Raw genomic sequence first — 27,078 nt, 5'->3', positions numbered from 1 at the left:
TATTTTGTTTTGATGAATGTGACTTTTTCAGCAGTCAAAAGCCATGAAAAACTCTATTGTTAGTTGTTTGAAGAAAAATGGAGATTTCAAGGTGTACATAATTGGCAATATAACACTTTTTTTTCTTCTGGTTTGTTGGTGCATTGTCATAGTTTTTACCAAGAGAAAATATTTGGTGGATAAAACATTATAAAGTTAGTATTGGGTTAGATCTCTTCTTTTGTTCATAACTAAAATGTTAAATCTAATAAGATTAATAATGTTAATCAAAAATATCAAACATATAAGCTTATATTATATATTATATGTGTATTGTTGACATTTTCTGACATAAGATATATTTATAGATTGGATTTTTTTTTTAAAATTGAATGATGTTTGATTTATAAAAAGAAAAAAAAAATCAAACTAAGTTTATATTTCTAAATACTGTTTTTTTTAAATGATCAAAATAAAAAATCAAACAGAACAGCTAGCAATTGAATATATGACAAATTCATGTAAATTTTAGAAATATTAATATTGATAATTAATAAAAAATAGAATTAGTATTAGTAAATTAGATAATAAAAGTTAATTAAATGATGAATGTATTTAATTACTCCAAGACAAAACGCCAGTTCGCAATAATATAGAAGAAAGCAAACAGTCAAAATCTCAAACGGAAGGGAAGAGAAGAGATGGAGGAGTATTGAAGGCGGGTTCTGGGTCCCCTTGTTCGACCTTGATCTGTCTAGATGGTGACACCAGCCTAGCATTCTCGATAAATCATTGCCCATGGGACCCATATGTTCCTTCCTCTTCCCCTTCGAACTCACACATCTGTCTAGTGTTCTTACACCTTAGATCTTTCTTCTTCTTCTTCTTCTTCTTACCCTTTAATGGTGGCTGTCTTTCTCTTCTCTCATCTCCTCTCATGCCCGCTGGATCTGTTACCATTCTATATTCAGTCACCCATTACCATTATTTAATTTCCTATACTTATGTAAAAGATTATAGTCTAGTCTAGTATACTCTACTCTAATAGAATCACAATCACTGTTTCCAGTCTTCACAATTCTCCCCCATCCTTTGGGAGTCGGATTAGCAAATCCCATATATTCAATTGGGTTTTCTTTCACCACCCATTATCTCCCTTGTACGTAATTCAATTGGGTTTTCTCCCCCATCTATTCTCTGCCGATGACAAGGCAGAAGATGCACATGAAGGGGCTAGTAAGTACGTTTTTTTGTTTCTCTATCCAATGTTTGATTCATTTTTTTTCATGATCGGAGATCTAAAGACAGATGAATCTGTTAACGATGATGATGATCTCTGTTAGAAACTGATTTGTGGGTTTTGTCTAGATTTGTTTCAGCTGGTGCTGTTTATTGTTATATTTGTGGCCTTAAGCAAATGTTTGAAGGCTGATGTAAGTGAAGAAGTTAAAGGAGAATGTGAATTAGCTAAGCCTTTGAAGCCTAGACAGCATAGTGTATCAATATTAGAGTTTGGGGCAGTTGGGGATGGGAAAACACTCAATACAGTAGCCTTTCAGAATGCCATTTTCTATGTTAAGTCATTTGTTGATAAAGGCGGTGCTCAGCTCTATGTTCCGGCTGGGAGATGGCTCACGGCCACCTTCAATCTCACTAGCCACCTTACACTCTTCCTAGAAAGAGACGCCATCATTCTTGGAACACAGGTTTATTAGCAGCCTGAATTCCCATTTGGTTTTTCTAGATTTGTTTCAACAAACTTAGTTTCAGAAACAATTTTAAGTGTTTCGAAATGATCAAGTTTTCAGTTTCCATCTTCAGGATTACAGTCATTGGGAAATAGAAGAACCTTTACCTTCTTATGGCCGAGGAATCGAGCTGCCTGGTCGACGTTATCGTGGTTTGATTACGGGTTATAACTTGACCGATGTGGTCATAACAGGCATGATACTCTCTCAATTCTTTGCTTTATTAAAACTGTCTGTATTACTTCTAGTTAGATTCAAAGTGACTTTGCATTTAACACTTGTTCTTCATTTTTCACATCATTCATGAAGGATCAATACCCCAATTATCTATTTTGGTTCTACTTTGCTCTCGATTCCATTTTGAACCGTGTTTCTTCGCTCGCTCATTCTATTCTTGCTCCAAAAAATTGTTCAATTCCTTTCTTCCAAATTTGATTAATGCAGGCAGTACACCTAGAATCATCCATTCCCTAGGAGCACGATTAATCTTTATTACTTTCGTGTATATTTCTTCTCATGAATGTTTAGTATATGAAAGCAGGCGATAACGGGACTATTGATGGCCAAGGCTCTCTATGGTGGGAGAAGTTTAGTTCCGGTTCATTGAATTTCAGTCGTCCTGATCTGATAGAACTGGTTGAATGCAAAGGAATTGTCATATCGAATACGACTTTTCTAAATGCGCCTTCTTGGACTATTCATACTGTTTATTGCAGTGAAGTGTTGATTCAAAACATAACAGCCTATTCTCCTCCTTACTCTCCTTACACTTCTGGAATAGTACCAGGTTAGTTTTGTCTTTCTGTTTTGTCTCTGTTTTTACCATATAGATAATTAATCCCGATTTTCCTTTATTTTACCAGATTCTTCGGATCATGTTTGTATCGAGGATAGTAATATAACTACAGGTTATGACGCCATCGTTCTCAAGAGTGGTTGGGATGAATATGGGATTTCGTATGGAAGACCGACAACGAACGTTCATATTAAAAATATGCACCTAACGTCTTCCACTGGATCGGCTGTAGCTATTGGCAGTGAGATGTCAGGAGGAATCTCATATGTTCATGCGGAGGAGCTTACGATTTATGACTCGTTTGTTGGTTTTTCGGTTAGGACTTCGAAAGGAAGAGGCGGTTATATTCAATACTGTCGTGTTAAGAATGTTGTGTTGGATAATGTTCGGCTGGCGATTGAGGCAAGTGGTCAGTTTGAATCCCACCCGGATGGGGGATATGATCCTTCTGCTCTTCCGGTTGTGAATGGAATAACTTTTGAAAATCTATTTGGTAACAATATTACGGCTGCAGGGGTATTTTTGGGTATTGATGGATCTCCTTTCACTTCGATTTGTCTCTCGAATGTGTCTTTATCGGTTTCGGACTCTTCTCCTTGGTTATGTTCTGATATATCGGGTTTCTCTGAGGCTGTTTCTCCTGAACCGTGTGATAATCTTAAGAGCACAAGTACGGCGTGCTACTTTCGCGAGCAAAGTCGTAATCCAATTGCTGTTTTATAGTAAAACCGATTCAACGCCACATTTCCACTTCAAATTTAAGTTGTGGGGAGTTCATGAAAATAAGTGAACTTTTTTTTTCTTCTCAAATTCATGCATTTGTTACTTTGTTCTTGTGTATAGAGATTTTCGTGTTAGTCTTGTGTGAAACCCTTTGGTACAGTTTTTTTTACACTTGTATGTGTGTTTTTTTTTTTTTTTTTTTCATTTATAGGGGTTTCTATTGCATATTTTATGTTCATGGCAACACATTTCTTGATTAATGAAAATATTCTTATGATTTTGTATCTGGGTTATAATTTTTTTTTATATAGATTCTGATATGTTTGGTATAAAATGATCCAATATTATAATGTTTTAAAAATAACACATTACTTTTTATAAATATAATAATAATTTAACGATGGTTAAGAAATCTCACAAATATATATATATATATATTAGATAATTAATTAATGAGAAAAATAAGATAAATTTGAAATCGGGATATTTTGTTGATAGATATCACAAAATATTTTATTATAAAATTCTTTGTCGAAGAGATTGCATTTCATTATATTTTTTCTCATGTTAAACCCTTCACAAAATATTTGTTAAATAAAAAAAATATCGCTCAATTTATTGGTAATTTATTTGTTAAATATGTGTGTTTTTTTTTAGAAAATTTTCCTTTATGGTGTATTTATTTATTTTCATTTACTTTGAATTACTTATTTACTGTGGTGGTTGTGATTATTTGAATTGTATTATTATTTTTTGGTATTCAACATAATATTAAGATCATTTCAATATAAGAGTTTCTTTTATAAAATGTCTTTAAAATGTTAAGGGGTGTAACAACTATATACATTTATAATAATATACACAATTGTATTTTATACCACATAAAATGTAAATATCTTAAAAACAGTGAGATGATAATTGAACATTTTCATTTGTGAAATTGGGCTTGTTTTGGAAATGGTAACTACTTGGTTATGGATCCAAATTGAGTTTGGTTTGGAAATATCTAATGTTAATTGGTAGTTGGGCTGGTGGGACTATCTTTAGTTCATTTTTTATTATCCGGGTTTGTGTGATTTTAAGATAATTTTAAATTTATTGTTTTTGTTTAATTAGTCCAAGTAACTTATTTGAACATGGTTATAAGTGGTCATGTTTTAATTATCAAAATAAATTTTATTACCTAATATAAGAATACTATTTTAGTTATAATTTAAATCTTTTAATGTTATTTTTTATTTATGATTTAATCTTTTTATTACCTTAATTATAATTTGATTAACTTTTTTTAGTTAAAAAAAATTAATATATTCAATTTGAAAATTATTATTTTATTATAAAATTTTTAATATTTTTTATATAACATGTTTAATCAAAATGATATATTTACACCAATATTTTTTTAGACCATGTTTGCATTTTAATCTTAATATAATAATAATATTTAATAATAAAAAATACATATTATGACAAACTAAATGAACTAATTTATTTAATTGTTATAAAAAATATTATTATTACTTGTCCTTTTGCAACGAGTATATTAAATAATATTAACAAGTAGTTATTTAAAAAGTTTAATTTAAAAATAAAAATATATAATTAAATTAAAAATCTATTTTAAACGCATCAATAACCTTTTAAATATCAATTCAATTAAAAAATAAAAAAGTATTTCAAAATAAAATAGTATATCATTATCCACATATTATGATAATTAAATATCTTCAAATTATTTTTGAGTTTATATATTGACTCTATTTTAATTTATTTTTTTCTTTTCTCAAATAAGTAATATTGTGATTCTCATATTATTAGAGGTAATAATAATTAAAACTTCAAATATTGTATAAACTTATTTTTAAAAAATAAATTATTTTTGATTATATCATTCAATATTACCATTTTAAATTAAATAAATAAAAGTATATTTTAAAAATATAAATAATATAATAAATATAAAATTAATATATATCAACCAAACCTATAAAATAAAAATTAAATTTAAAATACTTTTTAATTACATTTGTTAATACTAAAGGTAACAAAAAAAAAATTTACATTTAAAACTTACAAATTTACCTACACAATTTAGAAATTTTAAAATAAAATTATTTCAATTATTTTTCAATAAATAAAATTGAAATAATTAAAATCAAAGACAAAACCTAATTAAACAGTTTTTTTAATTAATTGTTATGATAATTAAATTCTAAATTAATTAAAGATAATGGCAAAAAAATAAATAAAATAATTTAGGATAAATGTTTTACCCATTTTATCTTAAATTAATTTTAAAAAAAAAATTAAAGAGGATTAAAATAAATAATTTAAGATAGATGTTGTATCTATTTTATCCCAAATAGATTATTTATGTAACCCAAAAATAACAAAAATAAAATAAATTGACAAAATATGTGTCATATTTATTTTAAATATTTTGTATAATTTTAAAATTTTAAAAACAAATCCAAAAAGTGGAAGAAAAATCAATATCAAATAAACCCTTAAAGTTAAATAAAAAATAAATATGTGATCCGTGTAGCCGAAACTCGGAGGAATTACTACAGCAGGAGTCATAACCATCCAATAGACGCTTAATTTTCATCCAACACCCAAGAGCTATCTGCATCGCTCACTGCAATAAAGCAAAGGCGCGCGCTCGCAAATTAGGGGATCAGCTAATGCGCACCCCAACATCGTTAGCTGAAACGCGACAACGCTCCACCGCTGACGGAACGCGGACGTAACACCAACAGAGCGTCCGCATTTTCCATTTACACCTGAAACGTCGTTGTTTCGCCCCGTGCTGTCTTCTTCCTCACGAAGTCGGGCAGATAAGAACAACAACCATATTTAATTTTTCAATGATGGAACTCTGTCATTTCTCCACCTTTTAACCTCGTTCAAAATCTAAAATAATCACCCTACTTCGGTGATCATTTACCATACATCTAGACGCAACATTGATGCCTATGTTGACAACTGACAAAAAAAAAAACAACCAAAACAACTTCATAGTTGTTTGACTCGAATGAACCCACTTGGATTGATCTGAAGGCAAGAGATCAACTTTCAAGCTTCCAATCAAGAATTTTACGAAATTTGCCATTAAAACTTCAAGCTTTCTGGAATTTCGGAAATTTTGTGTAAGGCCCTAAGACTAATGTCTAAGGAGTGCTCTCCAATCCTTAGTAAGCTTCCAACATTCAACCTTCTTGTTTGAAATCAAATTTTTTATAATTCAATTTTCAAACGTTTGTATAATGTCTAGCTGTTGAATTTTGTGATTGGAAAACGATCATAAGATCATTTACAAGATTTCTGTTCAAGCTAAGAACGATTAATCAATCTAATATAGAAAAACACAAATTTGAATTTGAAAATTTGAAAATTTTCAAAATCAGGTTTTCTGTTCTTGAACTATTGCTCAAGAACAACAACCCATATGGCCGGTTGTACTTTGTTCTCTTAAATAGGCAAATGTCAACATACATATTTTGCTTCTTCAACGGATACATTTGCTTCATATGACATCTTTCTTGATTCTGATTGGTTAAGGTTCAGGATAGTACATTGGATAGGATATCCTTTGATCTTGTCTTTACGTTGATTATAATAAGTCAAGATGACATTAATTAGATTTCCTAAGAGCGTGCAGTAGGGATGATTTGTCTTTTGGTGCTCTTAACATTCTGAATTGTGTTGGCAGACACTACTATCGAAGGTTTTCCTCAAACTTGCACCAAAATGGAAATAAAAATCATGAGGTAGTATAAAGCTGATTTATGCCGCTACCGTAAATATGTTTGTATTTTGATCCACTACCGGTTACGCTTGCTGAGCGGTAGAGCCAATTTCTACTACCAAACTGATCCACTACCGGTTACGCTTGCTGAGCGGTAGAGCCGATTTATACTCACTACCGATTACGCTTGAGAAGCGGAAGAGCCGATTTTACTACCGGTTACGCTTGAGAAGCGGTAGAGCCGATTTCTACTCACTACCGGTTACGCTTGAGAAGCGGAAGAGCCGATTTCTACTACCGGTTACGCTTGAGAAGCGGTAGAGCCGATTTCTACTCACTACCGGTTACGCTTCTTGGAGAGCTGATTTACTACCGATATTGACTACTGATATTCACTACCGATATTCACTACCGATATTCACTACCGGTTTTGCTTTCGATAATTGAGATAATTGTTTTCCTTAAGTGCTTCCTTCCAGTTTTCTTTAATTTACACAAATTTAACTTAATTAAGTTCTTTATTAATAGTTAATTAATGTTAATGATTAATTAACTATTTTTACATAACAATTAGGATAACTCTAGTAACAATAAATCAATGGCCTCAAGTTTAATTTTATTAAAAACGCTATAAATTGAAATAATAAACATGATTATAAGATTCATGTTATCATACTAAAAAATGGTTCAACATATTTACAAACATTCTCAGTTTAATATCAAATCGACTACTAACTCGATAATTTGTCGTACGACATGTTTTTTTTTTGGGGAAAACAACTTAGTGCCATTTCATTAAAAAAACTAAAAGAGGGAAAAATACAAAAGTTTAAGATCATATCTAGACAATTTCTAGATTTGACAATGAAACAATAATTGAATTACAGACAATAACAATAATCAATTAGAGCCTACAACGTTTTTACCTTTATTCTACTTGTGACATTCTCAAACGAAATATCCCATATCTGGCAGAGCTTTCTATTCTCTTCATTCCTTTCGATTCCCCTCCAGGATTGAATGAGTGCATTTCCATCTGAAGTTATATCTCTCAAAATATCTTCAGCGGTTCCACTTCTTCCACTGTGAGTTCTTGAATTTCTTTCTTTCCAGATATTGTAGATTACTGCTCCAAAGTAGCATTTCAACATACTTACATAGAAGGATCTTCCTTTTGCTTTATTCTTCATCCACTCTTGGATTTCTTCCCATATTCCTGGAAAGTTGATGATGTTCATGTTTGCAACATACATCCTCCATATTTGTATTACAAAAGAGAATTCCCCAAATAAATGGTTTATACTTTTCTCAACTCCCGAACATAGAACATAATTGATATCAGAAATGTTTATGTATTTTCGAATTTTGTCTTTTGTTGTCAACCTTGTCCTGTATACCAGCTAGAGAATAAATTAGTGACGAGGAATAATCTTTGAAGACCATACAACATTATGCCAATCTACCTCATGTCCTCTTGTTCTAACCATTTCCCATGCCTTTTCTGTAATAAACTTCTCATTGTTTTATGTTTTCCATCATATTTCATCATTACTTTCATTGAGTTGCTTCTGCCTCATTAGGTTTAGGATTCTATCACCTTCTGGAATACGCCTCAAAAGTGAATCACATTTACCTTCATAGACGTCTCTAAATGAGTACTTGATGTATTCTCTTCTAACTCTGTTTCCTTGCATTTCTTCTTTGAATATAATGAGAATATTATCCAGCCCAGGATCATGCCAGAATAGTAATCCTCCTCCATTTCTAATTGTGGTTTTCACCATTTGAAATGTTTGTGTTTTTCTCCATTACCTATTTATGCTTTTTTTATTTTTATTTTATATTTGAATATTTTTTTATTTTCTCTAATGTAATGATTGTGTCATTTTGTTTAAAAGACTTCAATTATCTTTTATTATACCCTGAACATTTAAAAATATATATTAATAATGTCAATTTTGGGGAGAATTATACAAAAAAAAAAAGGTCTATCTTGGGCATGAATATCAATTTGTAATAATTATCTTTTAATTATTTTTTTATTATTTAAATAAAAAAATCAGTGTTATCTCATCAAATCCACTAAATATTGTCATAATCTCACTATTATTGTATACATATTAAAACATTAAGGATAAAGATTAATAATCTACTTGTATGTCATTAATCTGTGACCATAAAAATTATAATGACATTTAATTATTGAGATTTAGAATAGTAAATTATGTTTACAATTGTAGAATTGTTCTTGCATTCACATTTGTAAACTTGATTGATTGTCTTGAATTATTTGAGAAACTAAAGATAAACATTTTCTTTGAGTTGATAAGTATGACAAGATTTTATCACTATCACTTTATTTATATTTTTGACATAAGATAAAGATAAGAAATGGATTGAAAACTAAAAAAAAAAAAAAACTCATTAAAAAAAGATATACATGTTTTATTAGACTATAATTTAATATAAAATATAATTGATTAGTGTAATTATTATGATGATCTAAATGATATATAACATTAATTATTTTTAAAATTCGTTATTTTTGGTAAAAAAAAAAATAGTCAACACTTTTGCATTGAGAGATTAACCGCACACATTTGTCAGTCTTTCTCCTATAAATCGCTTGTTCTCCCGATGCGTTCACCACAATCAAAACCCTTAACCCGTCAATTTTTTTATAACTCAATTTTCACTCGCGTGGTTCAAGTTCAATCTTGTCCATTTTTTTTTATTTTTCAACGATCTTCCTTCCATTTTATATCCCAATGATCATTCTTCCACTTCTATTCCCTTCTAAAACAAAATTCCTACGATTTTATAGTTGTCTTATACTTCTAAAAGCTTTCCAAACTCCCAAATTCATTGAAATAATTGACTTTTCAATGCTTAATATTAATAAATATGCGGCATCAATATTATCTAATGATTTATCACATTCTTTATCACCTCCTCCGACGAGGTTTGTGACCAACTCTACGTGAACAACATTATCTACAGACTCATATCGCTTTTCATATTCTCCTTGTCCGAGGAGGATTGTGACCAACTTTTTTCGTCAAATGGAAACAATTATTCATTCATTCCTGCTCAATCTATTTCTAATCAGGTATGAAAATAATATGAATTTTTAATTATTAACATTTTCCCATTTCTTTATATTATATTAGAAATTGAAACCAAAATGGGTGATAAAATTATTAATAGTTTTATATTTATAAACATAAAAAGGTTGAAGGGAAAATTAATAGAGAAATTGTACAAGAGACGTAAAAAGTTAGTCATAGTCCTCCATGGAAGAGGAGAATGAGAAGATGAAGAGTGAAACAATCATCATATAATTAATATAATTAATCTATTATATTGGAGATATAATATAAAGATAATATATTGGTAAGATATTATCACACTATGATAAATTGTGATCATATTGATATTATATTATTATATTTAGTTTCCTTATAAGTCTAGTTTAATGTCTATATAAAAAACATACCTTATCTAATTTAGAAATTTTTTAATACAATCTCCTTCATATTCTTACATGGTATCAGAGTCAAAATTTTGTCCTCGAGCACAAATTATAGTCTTATGCTGCCTCCATCAATGGTTACTTTAACCATTGATGGAGGGCTCAAATAAAGTTCTACTACCTCTCTCCATTTATTATTCTTCCTCCTCTTCGCTATTCTCCTTTGTGCCGCCCACTACCTTATCTTCTTCACTGTTCGGTTCATCATTTTCTATGTTTTCTTCAAACCTAACCCTAGCGTCATTCGTTTCCGCTAGTTCCTTTGGTTTTAGAGCAAGTGGTTCCCCTGCCTCCGGATTCGGAACAAATGGTGCCACGGTTTTAACGCCTTCCTTTGGAACAACTGGTGTCTCGGCTTCAGCCGCTTCCACACCTTCCATTCGATTTGGCGCAACTAGAACATTTGTTCCTTTCGAATCTTTCTTAACCAACACAATGACTTCCACAACCTCCACTCCTTCATTAGGATTTGGATCAACCGTTGCTAGTTCTTCGTCATCTCCTCCTTTTGGGATGGCAACTAGTGCATCATCGTCTCCTTTTGGTACATCTACTTTCGTATCATTTGCGACCTCAGTAGCGCTTGGATTTTTATCTGCTTCTACTCTGACTGGGATACCTTCTTTGACTTCGGTTGTTATATCATCGTTGTTTGGGGGTTTTTCGGGTTCTTTTTAAAGAGTTCGATCAAATATCAACATACATCGCTCACCTGGGGTATAATAAATATAATCAATCTAATATATTTGATATATAATATAAAGATGATATATATGTAAGATATTATCACAATATGATAAATTGTGATAATATCGATATTATATTATATTATATTAATTTACTTATAAATCTAATTTAATGTCTATATAAGAGACATAACCTATGCAATTCAGAAATCATTCAATACAATCTCCTTCTATATTCTTACACCATAGTCGTGTTCGTGGAAATAAATTCAAATTCAAATTAATATTTTGTGAAGTAATGTATAAGTCAAATTGTTAACAAAGAAATAAATATTAGATCTTAATAATTTTAATTTTTTTTACAAACTCTTTTTCTATTATATCAATATCATTATAATCATTAAATCATTTAAATTGTTAAGTAAAATACAAACAATTTTTAATTTTAAATAATAAAAATATGTTAGTATTTTTCATACACAAATTTCAGAAAACTCGGTTTTTTATGAAATAAAGTTTTTTTGGACAAAAATCCTAACAAACCTAGTAAACACTAGTAAAACTAGGGTTTTTAACGACGAACATTTGTGAAGGCGAAGTTACGCCATGGTTAATAAATATTATTAGTGTCGGCGACTTAACCGCCGTGGTTAAAAAAATTATCAGCCACGACTTTTTTTGTCGGCGCCGTCGCTAATAGTCTGGGTTTCCCGTCTCTCTCCCGCCATTCTTATTAGTGACGGTTTTCGATGTGAACACCGTGGCTAAAAGTCATGTTTCTCTGCAATTTTTAAAAAGAATATTAGCCATGGCGATAGCATAATGTCATGGCTAATAAACTATAATATTTGCCACGACATTATGTTATCATCGTGGCTAATATTCTAAAAACTATTATGGACGATGATAGCATAATGTCGTGGCTAATATTATAGAATATTAGCCACGACATTATGCTATTATCGTCCTTAATAGTCTTTAGACTATCAAAGACCTACCGATAAATGTCGTCGTATATATTTATTGTAAAATAAGTTTCATGACCTGTAAATAGCACACTCCTCTCTCATTTTTCCTTAAGGAATTTGAGATTGCCAAATAAGTGAAACTACTGATTTCCTTCTAACCAATATCTAATCAGACTCTTCTCAATTTCTTATGAGATATCTCCATCTTCAATTTGTTAAAAGAAAAATTGAAGATTTCTTCGGAGAGCATAATTATTTATTGGTTATAAACACATTGGTCGAAGATCACAAGGAGAAACTATTTACTACAGTCACATAGCACGCTCCTCTCTCGCTTCTCCTTAAGGGTTTTTCTCAATGATCATTAATCTCTTCTAGGAAATATTCATCTTCAATTGGTTAAAGAGAAATTGAATGTGGAGATTTCCTAGGAGAGTCTGATTGTCTATTGTTTAGAAGCACTTCTCCTTTAGGAATTTTCTCAATGATCATCATTCTCTTCAAGGAACTCTCCATCTTCAATTGATCAGAAGGAAATTGAAGATGAAGATTTCCCAAGAGAGCCTCATTGTCTATTGTCTATTCAAGTCTTCTTATTTAATTACTTGATATTACTAATATTTGTTTTCTAATGAATATAGGTTAATCAACTTAATACTCACAATTTACACTGTAGATATGAAGAAACTTGAAAAAAACTTCCATAAGAAAGAATCTAATTAAACCTCATAAAATCTCTTCAAATAAATTTCAATATGTTCTTGAGGATTCTCTAGCCGAGACATTTAGACAATCTCCAAGCTCGTACAAATGACGTACAGTCCGATGAGCATATGAGCTATTTTGGATCACTTCCATACATTGAGGGACTGGATGATTCCACCATTCCCGCGGTGTCTGTCACCCCGGAGGATTCCTCCGTTCCCGAGACTGCAGATAGTTAATTACAACTTATACTTGATATTTAAATGATTATATAAATTTTAATAAATATCGTTTCACTGTTATTTTACAGGGACTTCATCTAGGAGGGGACAGGGAAGACCAAAAATACGGTTCTCGGGAAACTGGCAACTAGGGACATGATGGGCTTGGAGTTTAGGGAGATTGATGGAAAACCGCATGCGATAACGCTTGCTACTGGTCTCGGCATATTTACAACATTGTCTAGAATACCAGGGTGGTGCGACATTGTCTAAAAAATTGGTATGATCTGTCACATTCCCAGTTAAACCATATATGGAATCCATATCCGTGAGTTTGATATTTTTAACGTGTAATTTGAATCTTTCATAATCCTAAAATTTGTTGTTATTTTTCAGGATCCTTTCAAGTCTACAACAGTCAATCTCATTGACTCTTACAAAGATAGGGTGATGCCACAAGTGAAGAAAGCATGGGATATGTGGAGATATACGAACAAGAAAAAATACATCAACCCACATAATGACGATGAGGAGAGAATCAGACTAAACCCTCTTCCTGAATTCGACTTCGAATATTAGAATTATCTCCTTAACCATCACTACTTCACGACTGAATTTAAGGTATATTAGTAATTAATAATTTTAATCAACTATTAAATAACAACTATAACCATCTTATAATTGCATAAAGAAAATATGACCAACTTCGGCAATAAAACAAAATTGGTATGCACCCAGCCCGGCACACCGGCAGCTGACCATTTTCGCAAGTGGAGCGACATATGGTAAATTTTAGTAAGAGTATTAAAATTTTATAATATTTAACAGATGGTATATATGTATGTTATTTTTATAGGAGAGGGAGAATGAACAAGCCCCTAGTTATGCAGACTTCTTCCTACATGCACATATTAGGAGAGCGACATGCGAGAATCTAACTCCCTTGCCTTCTCCCCATGTTCAGCAGGTCGTCATAAGTTATAATCATTTATATCGTTTTAGTTTGCATGTCTAAGTTTAAAATTACTAACAATGTTGTACGTGATTTTAGATTGTGATGCGCGAGCAGTTACAAACAAACCCTGATATGTCGTCATTTGACGTGTATGAGGCTGCTTTGGGACCATAGAGACAAGGGGGTTACAAGGATGGGATCGGGAATACGTCCAACGCACTTTAGATCCGATCAACGGGAAATTTCTTCCTCGAGCGTCAACAGCGCACGCGTGTCACAACGTCAATAGATAGAAGCGTTGGTCGAGGAGAACAAGAACATGCAAGTACAGATGTAGGTGATGGAAGAGATGCAGGCACAACAGGCACGTCAAATGGAGGAGATGTGCGCACAAAAAGAACGTCAAATGAAAGAGATGCGCACAATAATATGTGCACAACAAGAGGCTATACAGACGCTTATGTCTTGGATGCCCCATCCTCCCCCAATCAGTAGTTATTGACATATGATTTAAGATTTTTGTATTAATACAATTTGAGATTTTTGTTGAAATTTAGAATTGATTTTTATTTATGAATGATCTTTTTTTGCTAATAGTAGTACAATAACATATGAAACAGGTTTAATAAAATTCAAAAAAATGCCAAAAACACGAGAGCACGCATTATCAACGTCGGCGTTAGGTGAATGCCAACGTTGATGAAGAACAACATTAACGTCGGCGTCAGGTGAATGTCGACGTTAATAAGAGAACTAGAAATTTCATAAAAACCCAAGAGCACGCATTATCAATGTCGGTCTTAGGGGAGCGCCGACGTTGATGAAGAACAACATTAATGTCGGCGTTAGGAGAGCGTCGACGTTGATGAAGAACAACATTAATGTCGGCATTATGGGAGCGTCAACGTTGATAGAAATTGATATTAACGTCGGTATTTCCCTAACATCGACGTTGATTAAAAATGATATTAACGTTGGCATTCCCCTAACGCCGACGTTGATAAAAACGATATTAACGTCGACATTCCCCTAACGCCGACGTTAATAATAGAATCAGAAAACGATATCAACGTCGACATTAGGGGAATATCGTCGTGGTTAAAAATCATTATCTTTTAACGACGACAGTCGACGGTTTTGTTCGCTGATGCTAATAAGTATTAACATAAGTATTATGTGTTTTAGCGATGGTGTATGCGTCGCTGATGTATTTTTCACTAGTGAAAGTTAATGTTATTGGTATAAATGATCAACCATGCATAATATTAATTAAAATTTTAAACAATGACATAATTTCTAAATTTGGGACTCGTAATTTTTTATCGTTTTTACGAGATGGGGCTCAAACTTTAAATTGTATCATATGGAGTTTCAACTATCATAATTTTAGTAATTTAATATTTTTTTTAAAAATAACGTTTATATTCTTGCTTTATAACATAGAAGTTTCATTTTCTTAATTAATTTATCACATTTGTACAAACAAAATAACAACTCTTTATTTCGAAAACATGGATAAGAGCTGAAATAGTAGTAGGTTCAATATATTTTCACACATTACATATTTTGTAAGATATTCAAACTATATTCGACAATTTTGAACACGTATATTTCTAAAAAATACTCAATTTAAAACATAAATATATCCAAATTAGTAGACCATACACAATGTTAGGCTGTGATGAAGTTATTTGAAAAATAAATACAAAATCTATCTACATTCAAAATTTCTCAAATCTTTTCATAGATTATATATTTTTGTAATCATATAAACAACTTTAAACAAATTAGAATGCGTAAATCTCGAAAACAATACTCAATTTTAATAAATACGTCAAAAACGTCTTTAAATATTATTTCATTTAAAAACGTGACAAATTAATTAGAAAAATGAAAAAAGATACGTTAAAATAAGATAACACATATTTTGTCTCTTAAAAAGTTAAAATTTTAATACTTGTTCAAATTTTATGACACAATTCAAATTTTAAATCTCATTTAGTTAGAACGTCTTAAGTTCGACCCTCAAATAATAATTGAGTCTTTAAACAATTTATCTAGTAGGTAAACAAATAATAAATATTGTTACTGCTTCAAATTGAAGTGAGACTTGTGAAAAACTCTAGTTTCTTTAATTAATAAAAAAAATTAAATAGGCATTAAATTCAAAATTGAAAAAATATTTTAGGCATTAAATTCAAAATGAAAAATTATTTTAATTCATACCTAATTTGTACTACATATAAATTTAAATATATTGTGGTTATTAAATATTTGATCTTATCGAGTTTAAGATTTAGATTCAGAAGTTTTTTTGATTTATTTAATATGTAGATTAGACAGAAATTTGTACAATTTTAAGTTAATTTGACTTTTATTGAAAGAAAATTATAAATTAATAATTAAGATTTAAATATGAATATAATATACGATCACCAATGTCTATGACATTCCTAATGAGTATACATTGTAAAGATGGGCACGAGGTGCTAAGGTTGGATATATTGGAGTCAAAGATTCAAATGTTGATGAACAGTCTTTGGAGCATAAAATACTTCAAAATATCAGGTATAAAGAACTGTGTGGGTTGTTTGTTCAGTTGAGTATCAAGGAAACGGAGAGCAAAAACACTTACAAGATTGTTAAAGATAGTCTTTTCAATTAGTGTAAGGTGGTAGATGCAAATTTGCAATTTAATGAGCCAACTACCTCTAGTCTTCTCAATAATAAAGAGGAGATAGAAACTGATGAAGGGCATTCTATGGAGAAAAGGATTAAAAAAAACAGTTTCAGGCAAGAGATTAAAAGATGGCCTATAAAATATTTCAAAAAAGAGAAAACCTTTGAAAAATATCAATCAACCATCACTAACCGGGTATATTTTATGTGTGTCTGATGGAAATATCAACAACAGGTGAATTGTGTTTAGAATTGTTTAAGTGATGCAATATTGTTGTAATGGATGTCAAAAAAAATTTAAAACTAATTGTTTTGTTAATACATACGCATGTATTTGGTGATTTCGTTGATAGTTTGAGTATGTCTAAAATTCAAGCTTCACAAATTCTGTTAGCACCATATTCTTAGGTATTCTTAGGTATATTTGTAATCTTAGAGTTGAGTGTGATTGTAGAAAATTTGAGTTTGCGGGAATCTTGTGTTCTCATATTTTGAAAATATATACGATCACCAATGTCTATGACATTCCTAGTGAGTACACATTGAAAAGATTGACACGAGGTGCTAAGGTTGAATATGTTGGAGTCAAAGATTCAAATGTTGATGAACAGTCTTTGGAGCATAAAATACTTCAAAATATCATATATAAAGAACTGTGTGGGTTGTTTTTTCAGTTGAGTATCAAGGAAGCGGAGAGCAAAAACACTTACAAGATTGTTAAAGATAGTCTTTTCGGTTAATGTAAGGTGGTAGATGCGAATTTGCAATTTATTGAGCCAACTACCTCTAGTCTTCTCAATAATAAAGAGGAGATAGAAACTGATGAAGGGAATTCTATGGAGAAAATGATTAAAAACCAGCTTCAGGCAAGAGATTAAAAGATGGCCTAGAAAAGATTTAAAAAAGAGAAAACCTTTGAAAAAGATCAATCAACCATCACTAACCGGGTCTATTTCATGTGTGCCTGATGGACAATATCAACAATAGGTGACCTGTGTTTAAAATTGTTTTAGTAATGCAATATTGTTGTAATGGATGTCAAAAAAAATTTTAACTAATTGTTTTGTTAATACATACGCATGTATTTGGTGATTTCGTTGATAGTTTGAGTATGTCTGAAATTCAAGCTTCACAAATTCTGTTAGCACCATATTCTTAGGTATATTTGTAATCTTAGAGTTGAGTGTGATTGTAGAAAATTTGAGTTTGCGGGAATCTTGTGTTCTCATGTTTTGAAAATATATACAATCACCAATGTCTATGACATTCCTAATGAGTACACATTGAAAAGATGGACACGAGGTGCTAAGCTTGGATATGTTGGTGTCAAAGATTCAAATGTTGATGAACAGTCTTTGGAGCATAAAATACTTCAAAATATCATATATATATATATATATATATAAAGAACCGTGTGGGTTGTTTGTTCAGTTGAGTATCAAGGAAGCGGAGAGCAAAAACACTGACAAGATTGTTAAAGACAGTCTTTTCGATTAGTGTAAGGTGGTAGATGCGAATTTGCAATTTATTGAGCCAACTACCTCTAGTCTTCTCAATAATAAAGAGGAGATATAAACTAATGAAGGGCATTCTATGGAGAAAATGATTAAAAAATAGTTTCAGGCAAGAGATTAAAAGATGGCCTAGAAAAGATTTCAAAAAAGAGAAAACCTTTAAAAAAAATATCAATCAACCATCACTAACTGGGTATATTTCATGTGTGCCAGATGGACAATATCAACAACAGGTGAATTGTGTTTAGAATTGTTTTAGTGATGCAATATTGTTGTAATGGATGTAAAAAAAATTTAAAACTAATTATTTTGTTAATACATACGCATGTATTTGGTGATTTCGTTGATAGTTTGAGTATGTCTGAAATTCAAGCTTCACAAATTCGATTAGCACCATATTCTTAGGTATATTTGTAATCTTAGAATTGAGTGTGATTGCAGAAAATTTGAGTTTGTGGGAATCTTGTGTTCTCATGTTTTGAAAATATATACGATCACCAATGTCTATGACATTCCTAATGAGTACACATTGAAAAGATGGACACGAGGTGCTAAGGTTGGATATGTTGGAGTCAAAGATTCAAATGTTGATGAACAGTCTTTAGAGCATAAAATACTTCAAAATATCAGATATAAAGAACTGTGTGGGTTGTTTGTTCAATTGAGTATCAAAGAAGCGGAGAACAAAAACACTACAAGATTGTTAAAGATAGTCTTTTCGGTTAGCGTAAGGTGGTGGATGCGAATTTGTAATTTATTGAGCCAACTACCTCTAGTCTTCTCAATAATAAAGAGGAGATAGAAACTAATGAAGGGCAATCTATTCTATGTAAAAAGGATTAAAAAACAGTTTCAGGCAAGAGATTAAAAGATGGCCTAGAAAAGATTTCAAAAAAGAGAAAACCTTTGAAAATGATCAATCAACCATCACTAACCGGGTCTATTTCATGTGTGCCTGATGGACAATATCAACAACAGGTGAATTGTGTTTAGAATTGTTTTAATGATGCAATATTGTTGTAATGGATGTCAAAAAAATTTAAAACTAATTGTTTTGTTAACACATATGCATGTATTTGGTGATTTTGTTGATAGTTTGAGTATGTATAAAATTCAAGCTTCACAAATTCTGTTAGCACCGTATTCTTAGGTATATTCGTAATCTTACTTATCTGCTCCATTTGACATAGTTGAAAGCTATAGATCTAAGCATGAGGACATTTTAATTAATAAAATGCATTTATAAGAGTAGGAGGTGATTCTGGATTTTTCTCCTCTTATAACATATCTATATCAGTAGCATCACCATATATATTAATATATTTTTTTTAGGGAAAATATATTAATATCTTCAAAAATATATATTAATATATATTCATTTCATAGACAACATACATATTAATATATATTCATTTCATTAGTAACATCACCATCTATATTAATATAATTCATTTCATAGGCAATAAATAAATAAATAAATATATATATATATATATTTATTTATTTATTTATTGCCTATGAAATGAATTATATATATATATATTTATTTATTTATTTATTTATTTATTGCCTATGAAATGAATTATATTAATATAGATGGTGATGTTACTAATGAAATGAATATATATTAATATGTTGTTGTACATTCGTTCTCGTATGAATAGTTCATATATGTTAGTTGGGATTTTCAAGATGATAATATTTTAAAATACAGTTATTGGATGATGATAAAAACAGAAATGAAAATTTGTTATTTCTCTAGGCAAGTTGTTGTACCCTAAGTTATTTTATCATGCTGGCATAATTTTGGAGAATCTGAATATAAATTTTTTTGAATCTTACATTTCTGTTGAACAATTCTGTCTTACGACAATATCAACATCGGATGAATTATGTTTATATATTTTTTTTTATTTTTTTTTTTTTGGACAATAATGTTATAATTGATATCAAAAGTTTTAAAACTATATTTTTTTTTTATTTTAGTTGATAACTCATAAGCATGTACTTATGATTCCGTTGATAGTTTAAGTATATCTGAAACTCACAAGTTTTATTTGTACCGTATTTTCAGGTACATTCGTAATTCTATTTTTAAAATATTTATTAATCAATTGAAACAAATATGTAATTATCATATTTTATTGTAGTTTACAACCTTCGATGTTTTGGTCGAATACATAATTGGTATTTATTGTTATACAAATAGTATTTAGTCATATATTCAAATGTTTATTTTATTAAATTAGAGAATATTGTTGATTAATTATTGAATGATTTCAAACATTTATTATTGTTGTAGCCGGAACAACAAATTGATATTGGTTCTTCTTAGAGGCAAGAGGCCGAAGGATGCCGATAAACAAATTAGAGAATGATGCAATAATATTTGTAAAATAGAAATTTTTCTCTATTTGGAATACAATAAGTGATATAATGTCAAAGTGTAGTGTTTTTGTTGTGATTGTATGTAAACTTTAGTGATTTTTAGAAAATGTTTTTATTTGAGTGATTTTTAGTGTATATTCATATATATATATATATATATTTGATGATTTTTAAACATTGCAAAATTATTAGTTTATTTTTAAGACTCATAACCAAAGTATAAGGATAATTCAGGTAAATATTGTTATACTTATTCATTTGTACAGTTCATTCATGCTATAATATGAATTTATTTGTTTCTAAATAAATATAATGTCTTTATGTAATTACTTATCGTTGTTATTAGTAAATACAAAATGTTTAAAACATTATGAATTAGTTACACAATAGAAGCCTATCAAGCAAAGGTTTAAAAATAAAACATTTGCTACAATTTCCATTCAACCTTCTCCTTTATATTGTCTTGCTTTGATTTTTTCATCTAAATATATATAATAATTTGTCATAATTTGAGTCAATTTTATCATTTGCATTAAATGAAAATATTAATCAGTAACTTACCTCAAGTTGTAAATATTTTAAACTAATTAGTAATATATATATGATTAACAATACAATAATTATATATTAACAATACAATAATTACCACACATAATTTCTATTCTCTTCATCTATGTTTTTCAAGTATCACCTCCACTTTTTTAATTTTAACATCTTTTTTCATTCACACATCTCAACAAACTAAGTATAATATTTTTAGCTCTTTGACAAATTTTTGGAACATATTATTAAAAAAATAGACATGCTTAAGAACCTTGCTAAAATAATTGATACAAAAATAAAGATTTACAACTTACAAGATAAGAATTATCAACATATATTTAATAAATATACCGGCCAATTAGGACATGACCAAAATCTCTTTCCTGGATTAGTATTCTTCAATGTCACTAATATTGTTCTTTTTCCACGTGAGCACATGGCTGCATTATACTATATAACACAAATCATTTCTAAAAATATGATTATTCAAACAATTGAAAAAGAAAACTTAGACTTAAAATTTAAATAAAATAATAGAAATAAAAATTTAAAGATGGGAGCTTATGTACAATAAAACCTCAAAAAAGCTCATAATTTTACCTAATAAAAAAAATATATTTACGGTAAGTTTTGCATATCTTTATAACGTATAAGATGCGGAACATTGAACAATTTGTTGAAAAAATCAGACTATGTAAAAAAATATAAATATGACAAGGCTCGCCAAATGGTAAGTTTTAGGAAAGTCACGTTTATGTATTGTTGTTACCTTGAGTTTTAAGAAAGCGTGTTTTGAATCTGCATTGAACTTGTTATTAACATTAACAAAGGAAGCATTTTAAAGCAGTAAGTTTCTAGTATATACTTCCCACATTTTACAATTAGTAAAGTTGGGACAATCTTTATTGGAAAAAAAATTGATAAATTTATACCTTTCATATATACAGAATTCATTTGTACAAAATTATAATAAAAAATTAGACAAAAATATATTATTTATGCAAAATATATCTTTCCCCGGAAAATTAGAAAAAAATTTGGAAACGACTCCCTGGTCGGGTTATCACCGGATAATCTTCAAAATGAATTATGTATATATCCAGCTTCTTTGTGGACATTCAGAGCTCCTAACTTTACCGTATCAAATTTCTGCTAAACGAATAAACACTAAATTTTTTAAATGAATCAACCTTAACTTTTTCTGAAAGATTTACCTTAGGCTTAACTCGTGAAGATGTATTCATCCGAAAATAAATTAGGGTTCCACATACATTGACGTGAAGAGCTTAAACTGCTTAAAAATTTGAGAAAGAAAAGGAATAGTGATCATAAAAATACTGCGTTGAGAAAATGAAGAAACAAGAGAATAAGGAAATATACGAGTTTCATTTTCATTGTTAATTAAATCATAAAAATCCTATGTCGTTTTGATATTTTGGAACAAGGTGGAATAGTTGATCTGAACCCGTTCGGAGGGTCGTGGGGAAACGTTCATCACGCGTTGGAGGCGTCCAACTGCATGTAAAGGGTTACGTTCCTTTTTGGGCCAGCAAATCAAAAGAAAAAAGAAAAAGCCCTTTTGTTCCTTGGGCAAACAAATACAATTAGTTCACTTTTTTGTTTATGTTTTTTTATATAAGCTTTAATTTATTCTGAATAATTAAGCCTCTTTATTTATATATTTTTAGGCTTTAATTTAAATAGTTTTTAACCAACTAGGCTAACAACATTTAGTGTTTGCAAAAAGAGGTGAATACCAACCCTAAGTTCCTGGGTTCGAGCCCGTCGGGCGGCAAGTTCTACGCCTGGTTAAATGATTAAGTGTATTTGCAGGCTACATACTTAATCCGTTGTCCCATTTTTTTTTTTAAATAGTTTTTAACCTTTTATTATATTTATATAATTTTTGGGTTTAATTTAAATAATTAAGCCTCTCTTATACTATTTCTAAATTGTACGAAATTTAATTGTTTCAAAGAACCGAAACAACGTCGATTTCAAATATTTTGTTTTTTAAAGTTTACAAACAAAGTATAAAAAACGAGTGTTTACACTAGTCTAGGATTATAACACAAAATTATATAATATTCAATCTCCAAACCTTAACAGATACACAATTAGACTAAAAACAATGTTCTCGCAAAGATTTCAAATTTCTAAAGTACCAAAGTGCCCATTTGAATAAGCTTCAACAAATAGATATTCCTAACATATATAAATTCATAATAATCTTAACATATATAATTCAAACAAATATAAAATTGGATCAGCCCATTAAAAAACTCAAATATTGAAGTGTACTTAACAATATATTAATAAATATGAAACGATATTTTAAACTAGTCACTAAAGTAAAAGACCATTTTCACGATCTCATAAACGAGTCTATAAAAGAACATGTTTACAAACTCATTAACGGGTCTCTAAATGAACATGTTCGCGAACTGACGAGCCAAATATTTAAAAGCTCTAGAGCCAAATATTTAAAAGCTCTAGTTTGCTCGTTTAAATTTTTTCAAGCTTTTAAACAAACTTGAACTCGTTAAAACTAACAAATGAGTTCAAATAAACTTTTTACCGAGCAAGATTCGAATAGCTCGCAAAATGTAGAGTGCTAAAATAACTTCCAAATTATTGAATAAAAAATAGCATTATTATCAACATTATCTCTAAGACACGTAAAGGCCATCTCCTACTTAAATAAAAGCCACTTGATAGAAAAGTGGGGGAAAAATAGTTATATTACATGTGAATTGCTTTGCTGTGCTTCCCCCCTTCTCCCTTATCAAGCAAAATAATAACTATTTATTGTTATAATATCTTTTATAATAAAAATGGGTCTGGTTGGAATATGCTTTTATTATAATCACACTTCTTATATATATATATATATATCAAATTATACAATACAATCATCCAGTTCATTTAAATATATAAAAAAAAAAAACATTGAAAAGGAACTTTCAACCAGATAGCAATTAAATCCATGTGAATGACCTACTTCTTTTTATCATTTTGCTGTTTATAAAATACTATCAACAGGGAAGTGTTGCATGATTAGAGTAATTATGAGAGATAAGCTGTCAGTCAATCAATAATATATTATATTATATTATATTATATGATCAAAGCTATCATTTAGTTGCAAAGTCTTATATCCTATCAATAGACAAAGAGGGATTAAACTCATTATTAGCTTAATCTCTATTTAATTAATCAAGTTTAAATGCATCCATCACTCAGTCCCCACTCCCCTCATGTAAGCAACAATGATCTTCTCTTATAATTGGACCCCTACCTTATAATTTATCAATCAAAAAGAATCTTCACTCTAACTCTTCTCTGATCTCTTTTTTTCAAAAAATCCCAATAATACATGAATGAAAATCCAAGCTGGTTATCCAATTGAGAAAAGGAAAATACCAGCTGTAAAAGATGGGGGAGGGCTATACTTTTTCAAAATGGAGGAGATCATTGATTCTTAGATTCTTGGCATCAATACCCCCAACCAATTAGAACCTCTTTGGTTGGTTTAACCTCAAATATACATACATTGTAAAGCAACTTATTTTCTTAGCATCAATACCCACCACTGTTTTAACTGTTCTTGTCTATGTTATTCACTACCATATAAATCTAAGGGTCAATAATTTGAGAGATAATAAACAGAACAGAACAAATCCTAAGGAGATAAGCAAGCTTTTTCTTCATCTAATATCATCTTCTTAAAGCAACATGTGCACATGACTTAAATGGCCGACCAGTACACCATTAATAAAGCAACAACCTTTCAGAAGTAAACACCCATAAATGAAACCCACATCTGAAACCATTTACTTCAATTAACTCAAAAGAAAGTCAAGTAAAAAGGTGCAAGCAAATCAAGTAATTAATAATATGTAGCTGACTGATTGACCTGATTGATTAGAAAAAACAAGCAAGATGAATATGTTATTGAATTTAACAAAACTCTACTTGTTTTCTTATTCTAGATGCAAAAGAGTAAGTAAGTAATGGAATATAATACATATATAGTCTGAGAATCAATGTGATGAAAAAACAATAAGAAATGAAATCAATTCAAATAGTAAGAACAATTTATGAAATGATAACAAGGGCAAAATCAAATAGAAGAGAGAATTTACCAGTTTGACAGTTCCTAAAACCACATTCACATGGAGTGAGCATACAGATCATATGGTGCCCACAATGAATCTAGAATACAAGGTTGTTTAGAATCAATCCTTAGCCAAGGTTTACCACTCCCACTCCAATGGAGAAGACTCACAGGACCTGGATGCAAATCTCTACAGCTCCCCTTCACATTGTCCCCTCCCAAACCATGTTGATTCCACCGGTGTTCGATCGGAGCAACATGACCGGCGAAAACCAATAAAAATGGAGGAAGCGAACCCAGTTCATAGATCCTCTCATTCTTCTGAATATCCATCCACCTCTCGATCTTCTTCGTGTATCCAAATCGCCTCCATTTGGCAAGATCTATAACCATAACACCAGTATTGAAATAGCAGGGATTCCGACCGGAGAACGTGCCAGAAAACCGCTTCTCCGACCAAAACCTCGCTGTGAAGTACTTTGAGAAGTTTGCATGACAGTATTCCGGCGCACCAATTGTCTTACCTCCCAATTTTGTTGTCCATAGCTTCGAAATATCGTCAACAACAACTAGATCCGAGTCCAGATATATAACCCTGTGAACACAAGGCTCTAGGAGATCGGCAAGGTAATTTCTGGCGTAATTCAGAGGTTGCTCAAGCGCTTGCCTCACTGACGTTGAAATAAGGTTTCGAACAATATCAGGATCGAAGTAATAGACCTTGAATTTCAACTGCGGGAAAGTTGAACGAACTAGGGTTTTCAAATCGGTATCCGATACGAGAAAATGAAAGAAGACGCTCTCTGGACATCGGGAATGCTGAAGAATGGAATGAACGGCGGCGATAGAGCCACGAAGATACTCGACATCGAGAGTAATTGCGACGTGAACGAGAGAAGGATCGCATACGCCATTTCTTCCCATTGTTGACGAACTGCAATCTTCAGCATTGTGGAATGCATTTGATTTTCTGAAGGAAAACTTATCTGTAGTAGAACTTTGACTCGGTAATCGGAAGTATCCGTCGAGATTTGATGATCTAATTGCTTCAGCCGGTGGAAATGACTGTAGAGATGGTGATAGAACGACGATTACCATTGCAGCAGAGAAAATTCCAGATAATCGCATAATCCAGAGCATCTTTGAACGGTAGATGCCTCTTCTTTTCTTGTTCTTCTTTCTTCAGAAAACGAAGCGACGAGGAACGCTAAGGTTCCTTCGATGACACCGCCAGAGTGAGTTTGGGAGAAGTCTCTTCCCCTTCCCCTTCTCCCTCCCTCTGAGTAATTGGAGTTGAAATCAATCGAGAAAATAAGAAAAGAGAAGAATGGATTTACTTAAAGCAGAACCTGGAAATGGAAATGGCGTTCCTTCCCTGTGGCACCGACGTGCTTTGCAGTCCTCTCTTTCTTAAAGAGAAGATGATGTTTAGCACAAGTCACCACTCTACAAGACGCCAATATAACATACTATTTTTTCTCTAATTATAACTTTATTCTATTTTATCTAATTAACTAATGTAATAATCTACAAAAAATTATAAAAATCATTATAATAATAATAAGAGTAATGGTTAGTTTGAAGTTGGTGTCATAAATGATGTTGATAAGGTGAGGTAAAAAAATCTCATATTAAATTTAAGTGATGTCATAAAAATAAATTCTTGTTCTCCATTGTTAATTTTATAATAATAATATTAAGAGAAAATTTATGTTTACTATGGCACAATTCACGAACGTGGTATAAATAGTTGAAGTTGAGCCAAAACAACTCAAA

The 27,078-nt window shown here is 30.6% G+C and overlaps 2 protein-coding genes across 2 annotated transcripts; one reads left to right on the top strand and one right to left on the bottom strand.

The window, feature by feature from the left end:
* Positions 1-716: 716 nt before the first annotated feature.
* On the top strand, positions 717-3,530 carry LOC124938494 (probable polygalacturonase). The gene is made up of 5 exons (XM_047478936.1): positions 717-1,219; positions 1,348-1,685; positions 1,801-1,921; positions 2,269-2,514; positions 2,591-3,530. The coding sequence occupies exons 1-5, from the start codon at positions 1,183-1,185 to the stop codon at positions 3,244-3,246; spliced, it is 1,398 nt and encodes a 465-aa protein (XP_047334892.1). The 5' UTR covers positions 717-1,182; the 3' UTR covers positions 3,247-3,530.
* Positions 3,531-25,130: 21,600 nt separating this feature from the next.
* Positions 25,131-26,727, bottom strand: LOC124938705 (probable galacturonosyltransferase-like 7). The gene has a single exon (XM_047479200.1). The coding sequence runs from the start codon at positions 26,440-26,442 to the stop codon at positions 25,357-25,359; it is 1,086 nt and encodes a 361-aa protein (XP_047335156.1). The 5' UTR covers positions 26,443-26,727; the 3' UTR covers positions 25,131-25,356.
* Positions 26,728-27,078: the final 351 nt, after the last annotated feature.

Source organism: Impatiens glandulifera, chromosome 5 (assembly GCF_907164915.1).
Source record: "Impatiens glandulifera chromosome 5, dImpGla2.1, whole genome shotgun sequence".
Taxonomy (NCBI): domain Eukaryota; kingdom Viridiplantae; phylum Streptophyta; class Magnoliopsida; order Ericales; family Balsaminaceae; genus Impatiens; species Impatiens glandulifera.
Note: the sequence above shows the minus strand (reverse complement) of the source record. Positions and strands in the feature narration are given on the sequence as shown.